A 20690-nucleotide genomic window follows, 5' to 3' on the forward strand; every position below is an offset into this window, starting at 1 on the left:
TCAACCTGGTGTTCTGCTCACCACATTGATCCATTCGATTGCAAACCAAGACTTCTGTTGTTGTCTTACCTTCACTCCCTTGCACAATCTGGACTTTCGGTTTCATCACTGTGCGTTTATTTCAGCGTGATTGCAGCTTATCATTCTATAGAGAATGGTAGGCCTATATCTACACATCCACTAGTCTCCAAGTTAATGAAGGGCCTCCTACGCTTGCACCCACCAGTTAAATAAAAGCCACCAGTGCCCTGAGGACATAAATGTAGTACTAACTTATTTTATGCAGCTTCCTTTTGAGCCCCCTGGATTTGTCACCATTGAAATATCTAACCTTGAAAGTTATTTTCTTAGTAGCCATCACTTCTATATGAGGAGTAAGTGAATTACAAACACTAGTTAAATTTGCACATAAAGAGGGTAGTTTTCATGATAAGGTAGTACTCAGGTTGCATCCTAAATTTCTACCAAAGGTGGTTTCTGCATTATCCCAGGACAAGCAGGATGCTAGTCCTCACATATGGGTGTCGTCACTGACTGAGCCCTAGTGCGGGAAAAACTTCTGTCAAAGTTTCTAGAAACTTTTGACTGGCAGCCTGAGGCTACCGAGCATGCCCAGCGTGCCTTGATATTCTCTGCCACAGGGGTCTCACTCCAGTCTTCGTTTTTCCGCGCTGCCCTTAGCATCGCGGTGACAGGAGCCCTGTGAGATCTTCTCACTAACTTTGACTGAAAGTCACTTTTTTCTCTTTTTTCCCCACTTGGGGTCTCACAAAATCTCAATTGTCTCCAGACTGTGACAAAAACAATTATTTGTTTTTTTCTTTTCTCAAGATTTCTCTTCTCAGAGATCTTCCATCGATGGCTGTCGATAGAGACATGGCTTCGGGCTTCAAAAAATGCCCGGTCTGTAACCGGACCATGTCTATAACCGACCCACATCTCGAATGTGTACTCTGTTTAGGAGAGAAACATGAAATTTCTTCATTTGTACAGTGCCAGGAAATGACCCCGAAAGGCAGAAAGCTGAGGCAGGAGAAAATGTCACAGCTTTTCCACCTCCAATCACTGCCTTCACCATCTACTTCAACCAAATCTTCTCCAACAGGGGTCACTAAGAAAATTCTTCTTAAAAAACGGCGAATCGAGGGATCCAGCGATGCTCCAGTACCGTTGACGACATCGACCAGGTCAGTATCTGAATCGAGGCCTAAACACAAGCACCAACTTCATCGATCCTCGGACTCTCCATTGCTCCCTCCCCCGGGGGAACAGACTGCTAAGCGGCATAAATCATCCGAACCTCCGTATCCTCGATTCCCTTGCCGACACCATCGATATCGATGTCTGCATCGACGCCAGACTTAATCGGCCTGATCAGACAGATGGTAAAAGAAGCCTTCCAGGCACAAGTTCCGGCGTCATCGCCGATGCTGGCGGGTGCGCCGATGCCGGTGCTTGCGCCGATGCTGGAGACCGCATTGCCACCTCCAACCGCGCCAATGCTGGTGGTTCCGCTGATGCCCATGATACCACAGACACCAACCTCGATGCCGCAGACTTCAATGGCATCGGAGACATCGATGTCTATTCCTTTTTCGACTGCACAAGCTCCATCGATGCTACAACCTTTGCCACCAATGCCTTCGGTGACCGTTCCAATCTCGATGTTCTCTTTTCTCCATACATCGACTTGGACGGTTCCTTCTATATCACAGCTGAAGCCGGTTTATACGACGGCACCCACCTTACCTCCTCCTCACAAGGCATCGGCATCGCGACTTAAATCATCAAAAAAATTAAGACACTCGATGCCAAAACAACCACCTGCATCTTCTGAATCGCCAAGTGCAGAAGCAGCATTGCACGGTATCCTAACAAAAAGGTACCAAGAATTACTCGCTTCCTTGCCTGCTAATCCAGTGGAGGAGGACGTAGAGGATGTTGTGTCTGAAGACCCTCTACCTGGACCCTCAGGTGTACCTACGATTCCTAGGATTACACCTACTCACCAACCTTCTGCATATGACACTTGGTCAGACACTTCATCAGAGGTCTCATCAGAGGACTTCTTGTCTGATCCCTCCCCACCTCAACCCAGAAAACAATCACCTCCAGAGGATTTCTCTTTTTCTACCTTTGTCCAAGAAATGGCGGATTCTATCCCATTCAATTTGCAGGCAGAAAAGGATGACAGACAGCAAACTCTGGAAATACTCCAGTTTGTAGATCCTCCCAAACACAATCTCGCAATTCCTATCCATGAAGTGCTCTTACAGTTACAAAAACGCATCTGGGAACATCCCTGCACAGTTCCTGCAGTGAACAAAAGAGTGGATTCTACGTACCTAGTGCAATCAGCACCAGGCTATCAAAAACCCCAACTGCCCCACCACTCGGTCGTAGAGTCTGCGCAGAAGCGTTCCAGATGTACAAGAACCCATTCATCTATCCCACCAGGCAAGGATAACAGATTTCTGGATCAAATGGGTCGGAAAATCTATCAAGGAGCAATGCTGACCTCCAGGATCTCAGCATACCACCTCTACATGACCCAGTACCAGAGGAATCTCTGGAAACAGATGGAAGAGTTTGTGCCATCCCTGCCTTCACAATATCAAGAGGCAGCACAAAACATCATTAATAAGGGATTAGACACAGGAAAACATGAAGTCCGCGCCACCTATGATGCCTATGAGACTGCTTCGAGAGTTGCTGCATCCGGCATCAGTGCCAGAAGATGGGCCTGGCTCAAAGCCTCCGACTTAAGGCCAGAAGTGCAAGATAAGCTCGTCGACCTTCCTTGCCTTGGGGATAATTTGTTTGGCACCAAGGTTCAAGTCACAGTCGCACAACTACGTGAGCACACTGAGACCCTGCGACAATTATCTTCTCTTCTGCATGATCCATCAACACATGCTAGCTGCAGGGCCCCACGAAGGGACACTAGGTGCTCATCCAGACCGAGCCCTCCCAGGTCCCAACACCGACCACAACAGAGGCAACAAAGAACAACTAGGCCTCAACCAGCTCCACAAACCGGACCTGCCACTGGTTTTTGAGATCATATCCAGAGAACAAGGCCTCTGCTCCAATCCTAGACCAGCACTACCAGTGGGAGGAAGACTGTCCACTTTTTACAATGCTTGGACGTCAATAACATTGGACCAATGGGTCCTCTCAATTATACACCGAGGATATCAACTCAACTTCCTAACCATTCCTCAAGATTCTCCACTGAATTCCTCTCATCTCAGCAAAAATCATTTGCTTCACTTACAAACAGAATTATCCACCCTTCTGAAAGCCAAGGCTGTAGAGTTCATGCCCCGGCTTCAGCAGGGCAGAGGATTCTATTCCCATTATTTCCTCATTCCAAAGAAAACCGGAGGCCTGCGACCAATCCTAGATCTCAGAGATCTCAACAAATTTCTAAAAAAAGAAAAATTCAGGATGGTCTCTTTAGGCACAATGCTTCCTCTTCTTCAAGCAGGAGATTGGCTTTGTTCTGTGGATCTTCAAGATGTCTACGCTCACATTCCAATATTTCCTCCTCATCGCAAGTACCTGCGCTTCATGGTAGGTCATCAACATTTCCAATACAGAGTACTGCCATTCGGACTTGCCTCTGCTCCCAGAGTTTTCACAAAATGTCTGGCAGTAATAGCAGCCCACTTGCACAAGCAAGGTGTCCATGTCTTCCCATATCTAGACGACTGGCTCATCAGAAGTCAATCTCAAAAAGGAGCTCTGTCTTTTCTCAGACAATTACTCTACTACACTCCACGGGTTTTCTCATCAGTTACCAAAAGTCCCATCTTACTCCATCTCAACTACTCCAATTCATAGGAGCAGAACTGAACACCATCCTTGCAAGAGCCTTTCTACCAGAAGATCGAGCACAAACACTATCTTCATTAGCAAGCTCGATTCACTCCGGACATCAAGCAACAGCCCATCAATTTCTAACCTTACTAGGTCATATGGCCTCCACAGTTCATGTCACTCCTATGGTACAGGTTGCCATGAGGGTTACCAATGGACTCTACGGTCACAATGGATACAAGCCATTCAACCGCTTCATTATCCAATTCAAGTAACCCACCAACTAAGATCATCTCTACTTTGGTGGGCGAATATGGACAACTTGCGCAAGGGCCTACCCTTCTAGCAACCAGTCCCACAAATAACATTAACTACAGATGCATCCACCTTGGGTTAGGGAGCTCACATACACAATTTCCAAACCCAAGGCACTTGGACAAAACTCGAAGCGACTTATCAAATACATTTTCTGGAGCTTCGAGCTATACGTTATGCACTACATGTATTCAAGGACTGCCTTTCACACAAGACTGTTCTCATCCAAACAGACAACACAGTGGCCATGTGGTACATCAACAAACAGGGAGATACGGGCTCGTATCTCCTCTGTCAAGAAGCCGCACAGATCTGGGACTGGGCCCTGAAACACTCAATGTTCCTCTGGGCTACTTATCTGGCAGGCATTCACAATGTAGTGGCAGATCGACTCAGTCATCAATTCCAACCACACGAATGGTCCCTGGATCCTTCAGTAGCGACCAGGATATTCCAACGTTGGGGACAACCAACAATAGACCTCTTTGCGTCACATCTGAATCACAAAGTAGACAATTTCTGTTTTCTACACACAAACAAGACCCAGTCAACCAAGGACGCCTTTGCTCGTCCTTGGAACTCAGGCCTACTAGACGCATATCCTCTAATACCGCTCATAACCAAGACTCTAGTGAAGCTTCAACAGGACAAAGGGTCCATGATATTCATAGCCCCGTATTGGCAAGTGTGGTTTCCCATACTCCTAGACCTGTCAGAGATCCAATTCGTCTGGGAGTAGCTCCCACTCTCATAACTCAGGATCAGGGTCGGTTGCGCCATCCCAACCTTCATTCCCTATCCCTAACAGCATGGATGTTGAAAGCTTGATTTTATAACCTCTCAATCTTTCAACCAATGTATCTCAAGTGCTTCTAGCTTCACGTAAACCTTCCACACGAAAGAATTACTCTTCCAAGTGGAAAAGATTTACTATATGGTGCAGACAATAGAATATAGACCCTTTCACCTGCCCCATAACCTCTCTGTTAGACTACTTATACCATCTATCAGAATCTGGTCTCCAGACTTCATCTGTAAGAGTCCATTTAAGTGCAATCTCAGCTTACCATAATAAGATAGGAGATGCACCAATATCCACACAACCTCTTGTCAGCAGGTTTATGAGAGGTTTAACTCACCTTAAACCACCAGTTCGGCCACCAGTCACAGAATGGGACCTCAATTTGGTATTAACAAGACTCATGTGTTCTCCTTTCGAACCCATAGATTCGTGTGATCTTAAATTTCTCACATGGAAGACTATCTTCCTCATAGCTATTACATCAGCTAGAAGGGTTAGTGAGTTACAAGCACTTGTTATGTACGCACCCTATACAAAGTTCCTACATGACAGAGTGGTTCTTCGTACACATCCAAAATTCCTCCCTAAAATAGTTACGGAATTCCACTTGAACCAATCCATAGTTTTACCCACCTTCTTTCCAAGGCCTCATTCGCACCAAGGCGAACGGGCTTTACATACTTTGGACTGTAAGCGTGCACTATCTTTCTACTTAAACCGCACTGCAGTCCACAGAAAATCAAATCAACTCTGTTTCCTATGATCCGAACAAACCAGGGAAAGCAATGGGTAAACATACTATATCCAATTGGCTAGCAGATTGCATACAGTTTTGCTATGAAAAAGCAGGCCTTCCTCTCCAAGGGCGAGTAAAGGCACATTCAGTAAGAGCAATGTCAACATCAGTAGCACACTATCGTTCAGTGCCAATCCTTGACATATGTAAAGCAGCAACATGGAGTTCTCTTCATACCTTTGCAGCTCATTACTGTTTGGACAAGGAAGGCCGACAAGATTCAACCTATGGACAATCTGTCTTAAAGATCTTGTTTCCAGTTTAATCCCAACTCTTTCTACATCCAACCTGCTGTGATCTTTGGCTGTTTCATTTTCACCAACAATTTTTCACTGTTCCTTCACTACAAAATGACTCAGCCTCTAGCTTGCTAATCACCCATATGTGAGGACTAGCATCCTGCTTGTCCTGGGATAAAGCAAAATTGCTTACCTTGTAATAGGTGTTATCCCAGGACAGCAGGATGTAGTCCTCACAAAACCCACCCGCCACCCCGCGGAGTTGGGTCTCATACCTTTGATTATTTTATTTTTTGCTAAAAGCTTATTGCTACATACGAGACTGGAGTGAGACCCCTGTGGCAGAGAATATCATGGCATGCTGGGCATGCTCAGTAGCCTCAGGCTGCCAGTCAAAAGTTTCTAGAAACTTTGACAGAAGTTTTCCCCGCAATAGGGCTCCGTCAGTGAAGTCACCCATATGTGAGGACTACGTCCTGCTGTCCTGGGATAACACCTATTACAAGGTAAGCAATTTTGCTTTCCGTTTAAACTCAGCAATAGTGTTTCCTACTTTCCAAAACCTCATGAAAGTGAAAAGACATTTCGTGTGTTGGACTGTAAAAGAGCTCTGACTTTATTACAAGTGACAAACTCAATTCCATAGAAAAGTATTCTAACTTTTCATATCATATGATCCAAACAGACTTGGAATAAATGTAAATAAAAATAATTTCTAAATGGATAATGAACTATATTTAGCATTACTAAATCTCACTAATCCAGTCAGAGCTCACCAGGTTTGAGCAAGTGTTTCATCCATTGCACACCTCAGTGAGGTTCCAATTGAAGATACTTGTATAGCAGCTATCTAGTCCTCTGTGCTTAATTTCACTTCCCACTACTCCCTAAATTATTTGGCTTCCATGGGCAGTGCAGTAGGAATAAACTTATCACACCATTGATACATTAATAGTCTGCTATCCATGGTGCAGCCCTCAGTTTGGGACTCCCTGTAGATCATGTCTAATTCAGCCCTGCTTATTGTCAGGAAAGGCAAGTTTGCATACCATAAATGGTGTTTTCCTTAGATAGCAAAATGAATTGGACATGAGATGTCAGACTTCTCCCTGGACAGCAGACTATCCTTTTCTATTAACTCTGAAACAGACTGAGGAGGTTGTGGCAATGCCTGCACAGGAACTCCAGCATATGCTCCCGTAGAGCTCAAAAGCTCTACTAACTTGGACAGTTCCATGCGGTTCTGCCGGATTACATCACCCATAGATGAATTCATCCTGCTATCTAGAAAAGCACAGTTTACGGCAAGCAAACTTGTTTTTATAAAATGCTTTTGTGAAGGAAATTACCAGTTAAACCAATTAGTCCACCAGTTTTCCCAGTCTCTCTAGATCATCAAGACCTGGTTCTTCAACCTGCATTTCCCCCAGCTTACCCAGACCCTGCAACCAGTCAGTATCTATAAAGGATTATATTCTGACTTACACATAAGCAGATGTAAATATGCGTATGTAACATCCATACACTTGTCATGTTCACAGGTTTTAAAATAGTACATTATATGTGTAAATGTTGGCCTTGTCCCTAGCTTGCCCTTTTTCTATACTAGCAAATTTGTGTCTCATTACTTGTATGTGTATGTTTGAGGTTTATAAAATAGTTGTGCGAAGATCTGCTATTTGTATGTACATGTGCTCATTTTTAGGCGCACAATGCTTTTAAAATTCACTTTACAATGAATAAGGTCCTAAGTGTTGATTTTTGTGACAAAGTATGTAATAGTTGAAAACAAGCACTTTTGTAATCTGTACTTCTCTAATAGTCATCTTTTATCTACAGCTAATGGATTCTCCTGCCCTTTGGATTCTGGGGTCTTGCATCCTCCATCACTTCAGCCAAGAATCTTTAACAATGACAATTCACCTAAACATCAAATAGCTGCCAGTATTATATCAAGACCTAGACCTTGTCTAAGAAGAATAGATCCCTGGAAGGTTCTATCTCAAAGTTCAAAGCCTAATCCTTCTGAACCAGACTGTACAGGATACAACAAAGGAACAAATGGTAATATGGCACTAGCTGCTGAGGAGAGAGAGGGGCATCATTTACCATCATTACTTGATATTGATATGGAAGGTCAAAACAAAGACTACACTGTGCCGCTTTGTAGGGTGAAAAGTAAACCTTGTCGACCATCTATATATGAACTGGAAAATGAATTTTTATCTTAAGTGCCTTGTACTTTTAAAGTGTTCCTTTTTTTAAGAACAGGCTTGTTAAAATCAATCTGTCTTTAATTTTGTCATGTGCTTAAAAAAAAAAAAATTGTGGCCACACTACTTAAAGCAGCATTTTGTCATAACTTATTCAGGATTATCCTTAGACCCCCATTAATGACTGTGCAATGCTCAAAATATGTATTAATTTGGGCATTTGAGTATCACATTCATATCTCATTTGAAATATAAACAAAAAATATGCTGAACTTGTCTGTATTCTCCCAGGACCAAGTTGCTGTGTGATTAAGATTATGGAAGTTAGGGCTCACGTGCAAATTCAGGTGCAAGGGGTACCTAATATGATTTTGACATTTGTTAGCTTAACATAATAGGATTTATAGTTCATCAATACTTACAAACAAAAATAAACTATATCTCTCTTAAATTGACCAGTAACAAGGTTTCATATCAGATATTTATTTGAGACCTTTTCTGATCAGTGGTGGATACAAAATAGTCCTCATATTCTGTAAAGCACATCTTGACAGCATTTGGACATTTAATATTCATAAATTAAAATTTCCAATTTTTTACCTGATTTTTCATTCTATTGGTGCTAATACATCTTTCAGCCTTTGCTTATCTGACTTGAGACAGCTGTAAAATTTATTTCTTTATCCTTTAGCTTCTATACAAGGAAGAAATCCAGACTGCTTAGATCATGTATTATGCTGGACAGTATAGGATTCATATGTCCCCCTTTAATTAGTTTTCTTCCCATAAAAGTGGTGGCATTAATGCAATTGCTGAGGTGCTGAACTTAACTTGTTGCTCTTGTCTTTTGAATGATGTATCTGAAACTGCAGGCTTTACTTGAATTTGGTTTAGGATGGCACGCTTCAGCAATTGAAGACCCCAGATCCACATAATGCATGCACTTAATTGCTGGCTACTGATCTCAGAGTAGCTGAGGAATTGGTGTTCCTTTGATCTTTTACTGTAGTGAGGGCTTTCTAAACTGTGGATGCTATTTCCAGAATTGGGTATACCAGTTCATATAACTGATCTGTATCAAACATCTGTATTCTGAAAGTCTATTGACTTGACCTGTAGAACAGCTAAAGTAAACAGTTTTCAATCACTGCTTTTCTCATTTTTTGCACAACAGTCTTATATACTAAGATCTGATTTTGTCCTGAAAGTACTGGGATGAGGCCCTGAATCCAATAAAACATTTCTCACTTCTGTGAATGGACCAATATTAAGAAGAAATCTCATTTTAATATTTTTCCCCTGTTCAGTTACCAGGCCTACTTGCAAAAAAGGAAAACTAATTTGGATACTCTTACCTAACAGGAGAGCTAGGTCTTTTGGCAGCAGATCTACTTCAGAAACAGCTAAATTTCAACCTCAGTATTTCAAATTAAAATGGGCATCTCATATTAGTTAGATGAATACACTGAACAGTGGAGTTAAATCAGTAGGCACTTTTTATCCAAATCCCAGAAGTGGTTCTTAATAGCTTGAGATTCTAGAAGAATGAGCTATGCAAATTGGGATTTTGGATAAGATAAAGCATATATAAAGCTCTATATATTCTTGTTACAGTAGTCTGTGCTCAGTCTATCTGGAAATTCTCCAAGATCTATGGAATAGTTTTCTTGTGGAGCTAATGGCAGCAGAGTGTCTCAACAATCAGAGCCCATTTAGTCTTAGTTTCATCTATTTTATTTTCAGATTAAATGGCCATACCAAGATCAGTAAACCTCAATGGAAAGCGAATAAGTTGGTTAGATGTTGCAACTTGGCATATCTCACCATCTATTAATTAGCTGAGTATCACTTTTAGGACATTTTAAATTGCTGTTTTTTTATTTAAAAAAAAAAGAAAAAAGCCCTCCCATCTCTCAACTGCACTGCTTTAGCAAAGTTTCATAGTGTGAAGACTAAGTGGTGGTGAACAATCATTAATTACTCATTGCTACTGATTATTCACAAGTGTTCTTGTCCATATTACAGCCTGCCTACCTCTTTTTGCTTTTTTTTCTCCTGTATTCCTTGTTATCATTGCTTGAAGATTCTAGCACTGGGATAAAAAGGGAAACCTGTTAATATACTGTACAGGGAAGAGAAGTCAACTTGGGCTTCCAATTAAATACATGTCTCTAGAAAACTGATCTGTTTTGTAGCAGACTGATGTGATGAAGAGGAACTTGAACAAGAATTATTGCCAGAATGTAATTATTTTTGTCTGCTAAAAAAAAAAAAAAAGTATTTTTAATGCAGCAGTGTAGATTACTAAAACAGAATAAGTATTTTTTTAAAATTTTGCACTTTTGACTTATGGGATGTTTAATACAGATTTGTCCACAGCTTGTAGGAGCTTTGCTTCTCATCTGAAACTTCAGATTGTTACTGGATGCTGAGTACTTGCTAAAATGTTGATTAAATATACAGCAGGTTACTTTTGTAGGTTGCATCAGATAATAAAATCTATGGGATTTCTGCTGCATTTGAATACGTGGATCAATAAAATAGGAACCATAATTTGTGCTTTTAATTTACTTTAAAGTCAAATTATACCACCAAAATATTGTTGAAATCTCACTGTATTTATTGCAGCACTGAAACAATACATGAACAGATTCTCATAAGTATCAACAGCATTTTTAGAAAATCCCTAATTCCATATTGCAGTGAAATGTGGTGCACTACCAACTATCATTCTTTCCTTGCAATTCTGATTAAAACATAGCAGCAAAATTGTGACATGTGGACCATGTTCTTAATATTACTTTGTATCCAAATATGTACTTTTTTGGACATAATTCACTTGTACATAGAAGTACAATGAAAGACAACATAGTTTATAGAGTTGAGTACTCATCAAACAACCTTATCTTTGGGCTACTGTTTGCTGAGATCAGTGGTAGACAAAAATAGCTGTGGCAGAATATTATGCAATTGGAAGTCCCTGGGCTAAAATTAAAATTTCTGAATCTACCACCTATCACATCTCAGTATCCAGTAAGTAATATAGTTAGTCTCTAAGAACTTGTACAGCTAAAATTTTGTTTGTACAGAAGTTGCTATAAATCTCTCACTTGGAAGCAAATTCTGTGAAAGTAGTCATCGTGAGCAGGTTTAAACCATCATTTTTCTAAACTTAATGACTTTTTTGATAAAAAGACCAGCAACACCTTCACATTATGAAATGTAAGAAAACAGGTACCATATTCACAAACTTGATGATTCATCTTGGAATTTATTTTGTAGTATGAAGGTGTTGCTGGCCTATTGTAAAAGGTCTGTTTTAAAGAAAGTGATTCTCCACTTAATTCAACCATACTTTTTTGTATTTTGTAAATTTGTAATTTCTAATGTGTTTAATCTGTTTTCCCTGTACGAACCCGGATCAGTCCAGACTCCTGGGTTTTGCCTCCCCTCCAGCAGACTGAGATAGAAGTTTTGACCGACTCCGCCCCGCACCCTGAGGTGCTACCTACAGTCCATCAGTATTTCTCTGTCTCCAGCAGATGATAGAGGTCAAATTCCTACAGTCTGTAGCTAGCTTAAAAAAAAAAATCCAAAAGTGTAGTCAGGAATTTGGCTTTTAATTTGCTGAGTTTGTATTTCTTAAAAAAAAATAAAAAATTGAGCTTTCTGTTGGAAGCTGGCAGGAGCAGTTGCATTTAGCCTCCCAGGGGGTTGGCATGTCCTGAGGCGACCATCCCCCCTGGTATTGAGGGCTCAGCTGGATAGAGGTTGAGAACCCTGTTGAACAGCACGGTACCGAGTTGGGGGGGTGATACTGGGGAGCCGGCTCACTCACCCCAGGACAATCAGGACCCGTTTTTCTTCTCAGATTTGGAAACACAGTAAGAGCACTCCTGCGCTATTCGGCGCCTGTCCCCCGCCACTGGGAAAAAAGAAAAGGGTTTTTTTTTCTTCAGCTGGTTCGCGATGCCTCGAGGCGCGGCCTGTCAGGCTTGTAGGAAAGCGCACACGCTCCTTTCACGTGACAGTCTGTTATTCCTGCCTCCCCGGAGGCCAAGGCACATTGGCGGCGGTTGGGGGAGGTGTTTCACGGCTGCGACTGGGCTCAGCGAAGTCTGGGCACTCATGGCCTCAGTCTGCAGACCCGTTCCCGCTCAGCGTGGGAACTAAGGCCATTTTGGCCACATTTCGCGCTGCAGTGCAAACCGTGGAGGGGGGAGGGATTCCCCCTCTCCTCTTTCCCCGCAGCCTACAGCACCTGAGGGGGGCTGCCTGGCAAAGGAATTCCCAGGGCCGATTTGAAGAGAGCCCCAAGGAGTAATCAGACTCCTCCTCCTCTTCATTTTCATCCAAATTTGTTTTGTTGCTGAATAAGGCCTTTAAGGCCAGGAGAGCAGCTCGGAGGCATTCAGAAGAGGGCCCTAAGGTACATTCAAGCCAGGGGGCAGTGGCTCAGGGAGTCAAGTGGTGAAAAGGTCCCAGCCCTCAGAAGCGGGGGATCCAAAGGCTGAGACCGCTTCGGACCTTATCCACTTACCCGTGGGATGATTCGTCCTCTGAGGTCTCGGAGCATGATGATCAGGAGCCTAGCGGGGCTCCTCATCAGGGAAGGCATCTGGAGGAGAACTAGGACCTTCCTCCCACTCACGAGGGTCCACAGATTGTTGAAGGAGATGACCCAAAGGTGGTTCGACTGTTTTGCAGGGATGAGTTGGGCACGCTAATTCCTGCGATCCCAGAAGAATTGAGTATTGAGACCCCTCAGGAGGATTTCTGAATGGGTTCCATGGATCCCATCATGGTGGGCCTGCGTGGTCCAACCAAGTCCCTTTCCCTTTCATCTTTCTGTTATGGACTTGCTGTTCCGAGAATAGGATACTCCTGATCTAGACTTGAAGGTCAGTAAGGTGATGGACAAGCTATATCCCTTGCCAGAAAAGGCTTTAGACCTTCTCCATGTTCCTAATGTGAATGCGGCAGTGTCGGCGGTCACTAAAAAGACCACTATCCCTGTGACGGACATGACGGCACTCAAAGATTTCCAGGATCGGAAGGTGGAGGTGCAGATCAAAAAGATATTTGAGGTGTTGGCACTTGGTGTCCGAGCTGCCATGTGTAGTAGTTTCTCCTTGAGACCAGGTATTTGTTGGATCCAGTAATTGCAGAATAGCACTGCCCTGATGGAAGAAGAAGCGGTGCAAGTGGGGTGGTGGTCGCTTATAGTGCAGATGCCCTTTATGACCTTCTGCATACTTCAGCCAGATCAATGGTCTCGGTGGTATCTGCCCGCAGACTTCTCTGGTTGAGAAATTGGTCAGCGGACGTTTCCTCCAAAGCTCAGTTGGGCTCTTTACCTTTTAAGGGAAAACTACTTTTTGGAAAGGACCTGGAGGACATGATTCAATCCTTTGGGTGAGAACAAGGTACACCGCCTACCAGAGGATAGGCCAATGGCGAGAGTCTCCTTCCCGTCTCACTTGTGCCTACGAGGAAATCGAAGATTTCGTTCCTCCCGATCTTCAGGATCTTCCTTTTGATAGCCATCGGGAAGACAACAGTCCTGGTCTCAGTCCTTTCGAGGCTAGTGCTTCGGCAGACCAGGAGCCCCACAGTCCTCCGGCGGCTCCAGTGGTGGGAGGCAGACTGTCTCGGTTTTACGAGGAATGGGCCACTCTGATGTCCGACCAGTGGGTCCTCAATGTGATAAAGCACGATTGCGCATTAGATTTTGCTCGGTGTCTTCGAGACCGCTTTCTTGTCTCCCCATGCTCGTACGTCGAGAAATGCCAGGTGGTACAGGACACGTTGCAGCGTCTCCTCGAACTCGGGGCCTTTGAAGGTTCCTCTCGCGGAACAATGGAAGGGCCATTACTCCATTTACTTCGTGATGCCAAAGAAAGAGGGCACCTTCCAGCCCATTCTCGACTTAGAGTAAACAGGTGCCTGTGGATATCACGGTTTCGCATGACTCTGAGATCCGTCATTGTGTTGGTACGCAAGGGTGAATTCTTGGCATCTCTAGATCTCACAGAAACGTACCTGCAAATTGGCATCCGGTCTGACCACCAGAAATTCCTGAGGTTCGCCATACTAGGAGACCACTTCCAGTTTTGTGCTCTGCCATTCGGGCTGGCCACAGCACCCAGGACCTTTACCAAAGTGATGATTGTGGTGGCGGCGCAGCTCCAGAAGGCAGGATTCTTTGTTCACCCCTACCTGGACGATTGGCTGATTTGGGCAAAGTCGGAGCTGCTTTTCTGCTCGGCAGTTCATTGGGTTCTTCAGCTATTGTGATCGCTCAGCTAGGTGATCAACTTCGCCAAGAGCCACCTGATTCTTTCCCAGTCCTTGGAATTTCTGGGGGCCCGGTCCGACACATGACAGGGCTGAGTTTTTCTGACTGGGGACCATGTCGTCGAGCTGCAGGAGCAGGTTCGGGATTTGTTGTCCAAGCATCCTCCCAGGGTTTGGGATTATTTGTGGGTCCTTGAATCGATGGCGTCCACCCTGGAGTTAGTTCCCTGGGCCTTTGCTCATATGAGACCTCTGCAGTCAGCGTTGCCTTCCCGTTGGAGCCCGGTGTCGGAGCATTTTCATCTTCCTCTGCCTCTTACAGACTCTGCTTGTTCCAGTCTAGATTGGTGGCTCAACTTGGACAACTTGAGCTGCAGAGTATCCCTGGAAGTCCCGGATTGGACAGTGGTCACCACGGATGCCAGTCTCTCCAGCTGGGGAGCGGTGTGTCAGGAGAAATTGGTACAGTCCCACTGATTGAGGGAGGAGTCCCAGTGGTCGATCGTCTGGAGACCAGAGCGGTGTGATTAGCAATGCAGGCCCTCTGAGCGATCCTGCAAGGGAAGTCTGTCGGGATCCTGTCCAACAATGTGACCATAGAGGCTTTTATCAATCGCCAAAGAGAGAATCAAGAGTCGACCGGTGGCGAGCGAAGCACAACAGTTGATATTCTGGGCGGAACAGCGTCTACTCCACATTGCAGCCTCTCACATTGCCGGGGTCGACAATGTTCAGGCCGATTTTCTCAGTTGCAACTGGCTTAATCCCGGGGAGTGGGAGCTCTCTCAAGTGGCGTTCAAGCTCATATGCGACAAGTGGTCTAGGCCGAGCATGGACCTGATGGCAACATTTCACAATGCCAAGACTCCTCGTTTCTTCAGTCGATGCCAGGAGCGGAAGGCATGGATGCACTGGTTCTCTCCTGGCCAAGGAACATTCTACTGTACGTGTTCCCACCATGGCCTGTGATTGGCAAGGTGCTAAGGCGCATAGAATCTCACCCGTCTGAGGTGATCTTGATAGCTCCGGAATGGCTGAGGCATCCAAGGTTTGCTAATCTAGTCAATCTAGTTGTGGAAAGACCCCCTCCGGCTGCAAGACCTCCCGAACCTCCATCGGGGGCCGTTTGTTTGGAAGAGGCAGATCGCTTTTGTCTAGCGGCATGGCTTTTGAAAGGCAGCATCTAAAGAGCAAGGGTTACTCTGACGCGGTTGTGGCTACCCTCTTGCGGTCTAGGAAACCCTATACTTCTCTGGCCTATGTCAGAGTTTGGGGGATATTTGAGTTGTGGTGTATTATACAGGGGGTGACTCCTGGTGCCTCAGTGTCACATATTTTGTCATTCTTGCAGGCTGGCCTGGCAAAGGGCCTTTCATGCAGCTCGTTAAGGGTACAGGTGATTGCTCTCAGCTGCTTCCGTGGTAAGATCAGCGGAGTAGTGTTGGTTGCACATCCGGATGTGGCACGTTTTCTCTGAGGGGCAAAATGTTTACGTCTGTCGCGGAGCTTGAATCTGGTTCTCAAAGCCCTGTGTGGGGCACCTTTTGAGCCATTGAAGAGGGTGACGCTAAAAGATCTTAAATTAAGGACTTTTTTTTTCCCTTCGTGGCTATTTCCTCTGCTCGTCCGGTGTCAGAACTTCAGGCGTTATCCTGCAGGGAACCCTTTTTGAGAATTATGGATATGGGAGTTTCGTTACAAATAGTTCCTTCCTTTCTTCCAAAAGTTGTATCCTCTCTTCATTCGGTAGAGCTCCCTTCCTTTCCTGACTTGGATTGATCCAATCCCCAGTTGAGGGACCTGAGGAAACTAGATGTGCGTCGCATTCTATTACGTTATTTGGAGGTTACCAATAGTTTCCGCATGTTAGACCTTCTCTTTGTGCTGTGGAGTGGTCACAAAAGAGGACACAAGGCGTCTAGGGCTACGGTTGCTCGCTGGTTGAAGGAGGCTATTGGTTCGACATATCTACTTTAAAGCCGTCTGCTCCCGGTCAGTCTACGAGCACATTCTACCCGTTCGCAGGCAACATCGTGGGCGGAATATCAGCAAGTTTCGCCGCAAGAGATTTGTAGGGCAGCTTCGTGGAAGTCTTTGCATACCTTTGCAAGGCATTACCTGTTGGATGTCCAGGCCCCAGGCCCTGGGGGTCTTGGCGAAGGTGTGATCCGTGCAGGACTCAGGGTCCCACCCCAACTAGAAGAGCTCTGGTACATTCCAGGAGTCTGGACTGATCCGGGTACATACAGGGAAAGGAAAATTGGTTCTTAACCTGCTAATTTTCATTCTTGTAGTACCATGGATCAGTCCAGAGTCCTGCCTATTTCAGCATTCGGGTGATGGAGAGTCTGTTCGTTCAGTGCTTAATTTTTTTTCCCCAGACTAGTTTTCTAGATATCTATAAATGCTCACGCATTCTGGTTTGTTTTGGGGTTCGTGAGAAGGTTGATTGCGATTACAGGGTTTCTTTCCCCTGGTTCATACAGGGCCATTAACTTATGATAATTTTATCTTCTGCTTTGATACAGTAAAATACTGACTGACTGTAGGTATCACCTCAGGGTGTAGGGCAGTCGGTCAAAACTTCTCTGTCTCCATCTGCTGGAGGGGAGGCAAAACCCAGGAGTCTGGACTGATTCATGGTACTACAGGAACGAAAATTAGCAGGTAAGAACCAATTTTCCTTTATTCATAGTTCTGGGTGTTAAGTGTTTCCACCAAGTCCTAATAAAATCTCTCACACACTCCTTATGCCCATAATCTACCAGGGTGAACTCATAGCATCATGTCCAAGGAGACAAACTGAGCCAGTCCTGGTTTTACCTTATTGCATGCATGGAGATGCCACCCTTCTTTTCTCTGACAACTCAATAGGAGAATCAGAATTATTGCATTATGCATGCAGTGGAGTTATCCAGGAATGGCACGACTTGTCACCCTGGACATAGAGCTGTATGCAAACTGTAGCTATCATGACATCACTCATGAAGAAAAGTCAGACGAATGGTAGTTATTTTAAAAGCATTAAGAAACTTGGTTTTGTTGTGCATTTTAGCTTACAGATTTTTAAATAAATATAGCTATGAAAGTTAGTGCTTTGATTCTGTGTTCCAGTGATAGCTAGTATTAGCATATGTTTAAATTTGATATAAAAACTTTTTCCCTTTTAGTTTGTTTTAAGTGTCAACTTCCTAATTGTATGGACAAGCTTAAAAGAACTGCTGATACATGACAATGTATTCAGTATTTGCTATCTCAAAAATTCATAGCAATATATTGTTGATTTTTAAAATAAATTACTTTAAACTTTAAATCTACGGGCATTGGCGCACATTTAATGAATATCAATTAAATCCTCTCCTGTATAAATAATTCCAAACGTAAAATCGTTTCATTTAAAATGTCTGACATGAAAATAGTAATTTATTATATATAGGCAAGTGTTGCTAGAATTTCAGCATATACAAAATTCTCATAGTTTAGAATATTTCAAATCAGCATTTTGTGACCATGTATGAATAAGAAAAAAACACTACACTTAAAAAATGGTGTTTACACCATTAAGGTTTAATGCTCTGCTAATTTTATTTAATTGTAATGGCATGCTACCACACTAAGCAATGATAGCGTTGGTTGCCATACTATCTAAAGGAAAAAGCTTTTACCACATTATATGAAAATCAAACTTTCTGAAAATCCATATGGGAAACTGTTAATAGATAACCCATAAAATCTATGAATGTCTGGGAAGGGCACGAATAATTTCCATTCCTGGGCTTGTCTTGTCTGTAGCATTATCTATAAAAATAGTTTCTGGATACTGTATAATCACACCGGTAACTAAGGACCTGAAGTGCCTTACAAATTTATAAAATGGATGTTACTATCAAAATCCTACATTTAACATTAAATTATCACAAGAATTTACCTGTTTCAATGCAAAGAACTTTTTTTTTAAATATAAAGACCTCACATATTAAAGCTAATTGCAAGGAATCTTGAATCATAAATAGAACAAATATAATTAAAGAATGATCAAGTTATTTAAATTTAATTAAACTGAATAAACTGATGCTCCTTAGTTACAGTATAACATTTGGTCTGTTCTCTGGATCCACTGTCCAACTGAATTTTAATGAATTTATTTAGATTGAATTTATAATAGCTGCTATACTGTCTTCTGTGCCTGTTCTAAATAACTGTGTCTTTTCAAGGTTCAATCTTATCTCTAAAACATGGTATTCTGCTAGAAGACAGTTCTCACAATCCCTATTGTTGCAGCTGCACTATTTTCTGGTGTGTTGAAACACTAAAGTCAGAGGTTGACCAACTTTGGAGTAATTATTGATTCTTTTTGAAAATCAATTTAATTTTTCTCCTAAGAAAAGGTACTAAAGATGAGAAATTGTTTTTGGTTCTTCTCATGGACTATATTAAAGTATTCTTACCAAAAATGACACACCACTGTAAGTTTTATAATTGTGTGTATAGCAGCTTTTATGTGAATTGCTTTTTTCTGTTTTCATTCTTTATGCTGTTACTAATTGATATAAATTATGTATATTTTTATAACATAAAAGCCACCTATTTTGATGCTTTTTCAGTAATGTTATCTCAGCCTTTTAGGTTTTATTTCTGTTTAGTATTTTCTGAAATAATCCTTTGTAAACTGAACACTGAACTTAAATTTGAGTGCTGTGAGGTTAAAACTTGAAATTACAAATAATCTCCATTTATCATTTGGAAGATGTAATACTTTCAATTGCAGATTAAGTGCACTATGAAAAACTAAATCACATGGACCTACAGTGTGTTAATACTGGGAATTGAAAAGTTATACTAGATGTAATTAGGTTTGGGGATCATTGAGATGGAATGAAATGATTGTAGCCTTCAAATGCTTCTGATAGGGATTACCCTTCATACTTGTCTTCCTGCAAGAAAATCTCAGGTGCTCTAAGTGGTTTTTTTTCTTTTTTTCTTTGTAAATGTTCTCTTCCTTTCTAAATAAGTAGTTTCCTTCTTTGCAAATATTTAATTATGCACCCTAGATGTTTAAACATTTTGATCCACCAAACCAAGGTAAAGAATGTATCTTTTCCACTGATTTGCTTTCTACTTACTTCTTATAAAGGCCAATAGGTTTTCTATTCTGTTTGTCAACTAGTCTTCACTATTTTCAGATACAATATGAAAATGTTAGTTGACTAATTTCATCCGTTTATAAATTTCTCACTGTGGAGTTTTGTTTTTTGGTTTTTTTTACTTTTTACAAAGGTATTCTAGTATATTTTTATAGGGATTATTTTACTTCTGTATTGCTGTAGTTATCACAAGATGTATTTATTTTCTGATAGATTGTATAGTTTCTGTAACTAAAATGAGGATAACTTAGATTAGCAAGTAGTTGTAAAGTATTCCCACTGTAGATTCAAGGTACTTTTTAAAATCCTTGCTTGAGAGCTTTTTGTCTAAAATGTTCATAATTTTTATCTGAGAAATAAAAGCTGTTTTTGTAGCCTGTGTACTGCACCACATCCTTCATTTTCTCAACATATTGTAAATTAGTGAGAAATGCCTGGTGTTGCTCGTGTAGTCTGGTCTATAACAGCCTCTGTGTGTGTGAGCTGGGTGTGAAGGCCTGTGCCTGTGTCCCTGTGTGTGGGGCAGGGATGTTAGGCATGAGCACATGAGGGCCCATGCACTGAGTTTCTCCCTCTGCCCTGAGTCCCTGGTGTTAACCTCTAACATTTTTAATGTGGCTTCTTCCATCTTTTTAACCCCTCACCTACCTCCTCTTTGTCCCTTACAAAACCTAACTAGCTACTCTTCTCAGTGTTGGCAATTTGCTGTTTCCTTTGGCAGGAGGGATTCAGTAATAGATCTCCGTCCAAATATCTTATTTTTATTTTATTTAACTCTTTTATATACTGACATTCGTTTACATATCACATCTGTTTACATTATAACAATTGAACTGAGGAAGGAAATTACAGTGTAACACTTCGGGTAACTAGGAGATAAAAATGTGACGTTCTGGGGTCAGAGAGGGTGGAGGGGATGCAGGAACAAAATAGTACAAAGGCAGCGAGGAAAACAAGTAACTATAACTATTGACATTGTTGAGGTTAACATGTGGTTAACATGTTGAATGGGGAGATAGAATTCAATCAATAATACTGGAGAGGTTGAAAGGGGACGAGGGG

The 20690-nt window shown here is 42.5% G+C and overlaps 1 protein-coding gene across 4 annotated transcripts in view; it reads left to right on the top strand.

The window, feature by feature from the left end:
• The window catches only part of MAP3K21 (mitogen-activated protein kinase kinase kinase 21), a 211103-nt gene extending 191096 nt beyond the window's left edge, over window positions 1-20007 (top strand). For 3 of the 4 annotated variants that reach the window (XM_029593872.1, XM_029593869.1, XM_029593870.1), the window contains one exon: window positions 7814-20007. In XM_029593872.1, the coding sequence (XP_029449732.1) occupies window positions 7814-8205 (392 nt within the window). In that variant the 3' untranslated portion in view covers window positions 8206-20007. The remainder of the gene's footprint in view (window positions 1-7813) is intronic. The other variant, XM_029593871.1, reaches the window with a different exon arrangement.
• Window positions 20008-20690: the final 683 nt, after the last annotated feature.

This window comes from Rhinatrema bivittatum, chromosome 3, assembly GCF_901001135.1.
Source record: "Rhinatrema bivittatum chromosome 3, aRhiBiv1.1, whole genome shotgun sequence".
NCBI classification, from domain to species: domain Eukaryota; kingdom Metazoa; phylum Chordata; class Amphibia; order Gymnophiona; family Rhinatrematidae; genus Rhinatrema; species Rhinatrema bivittatum.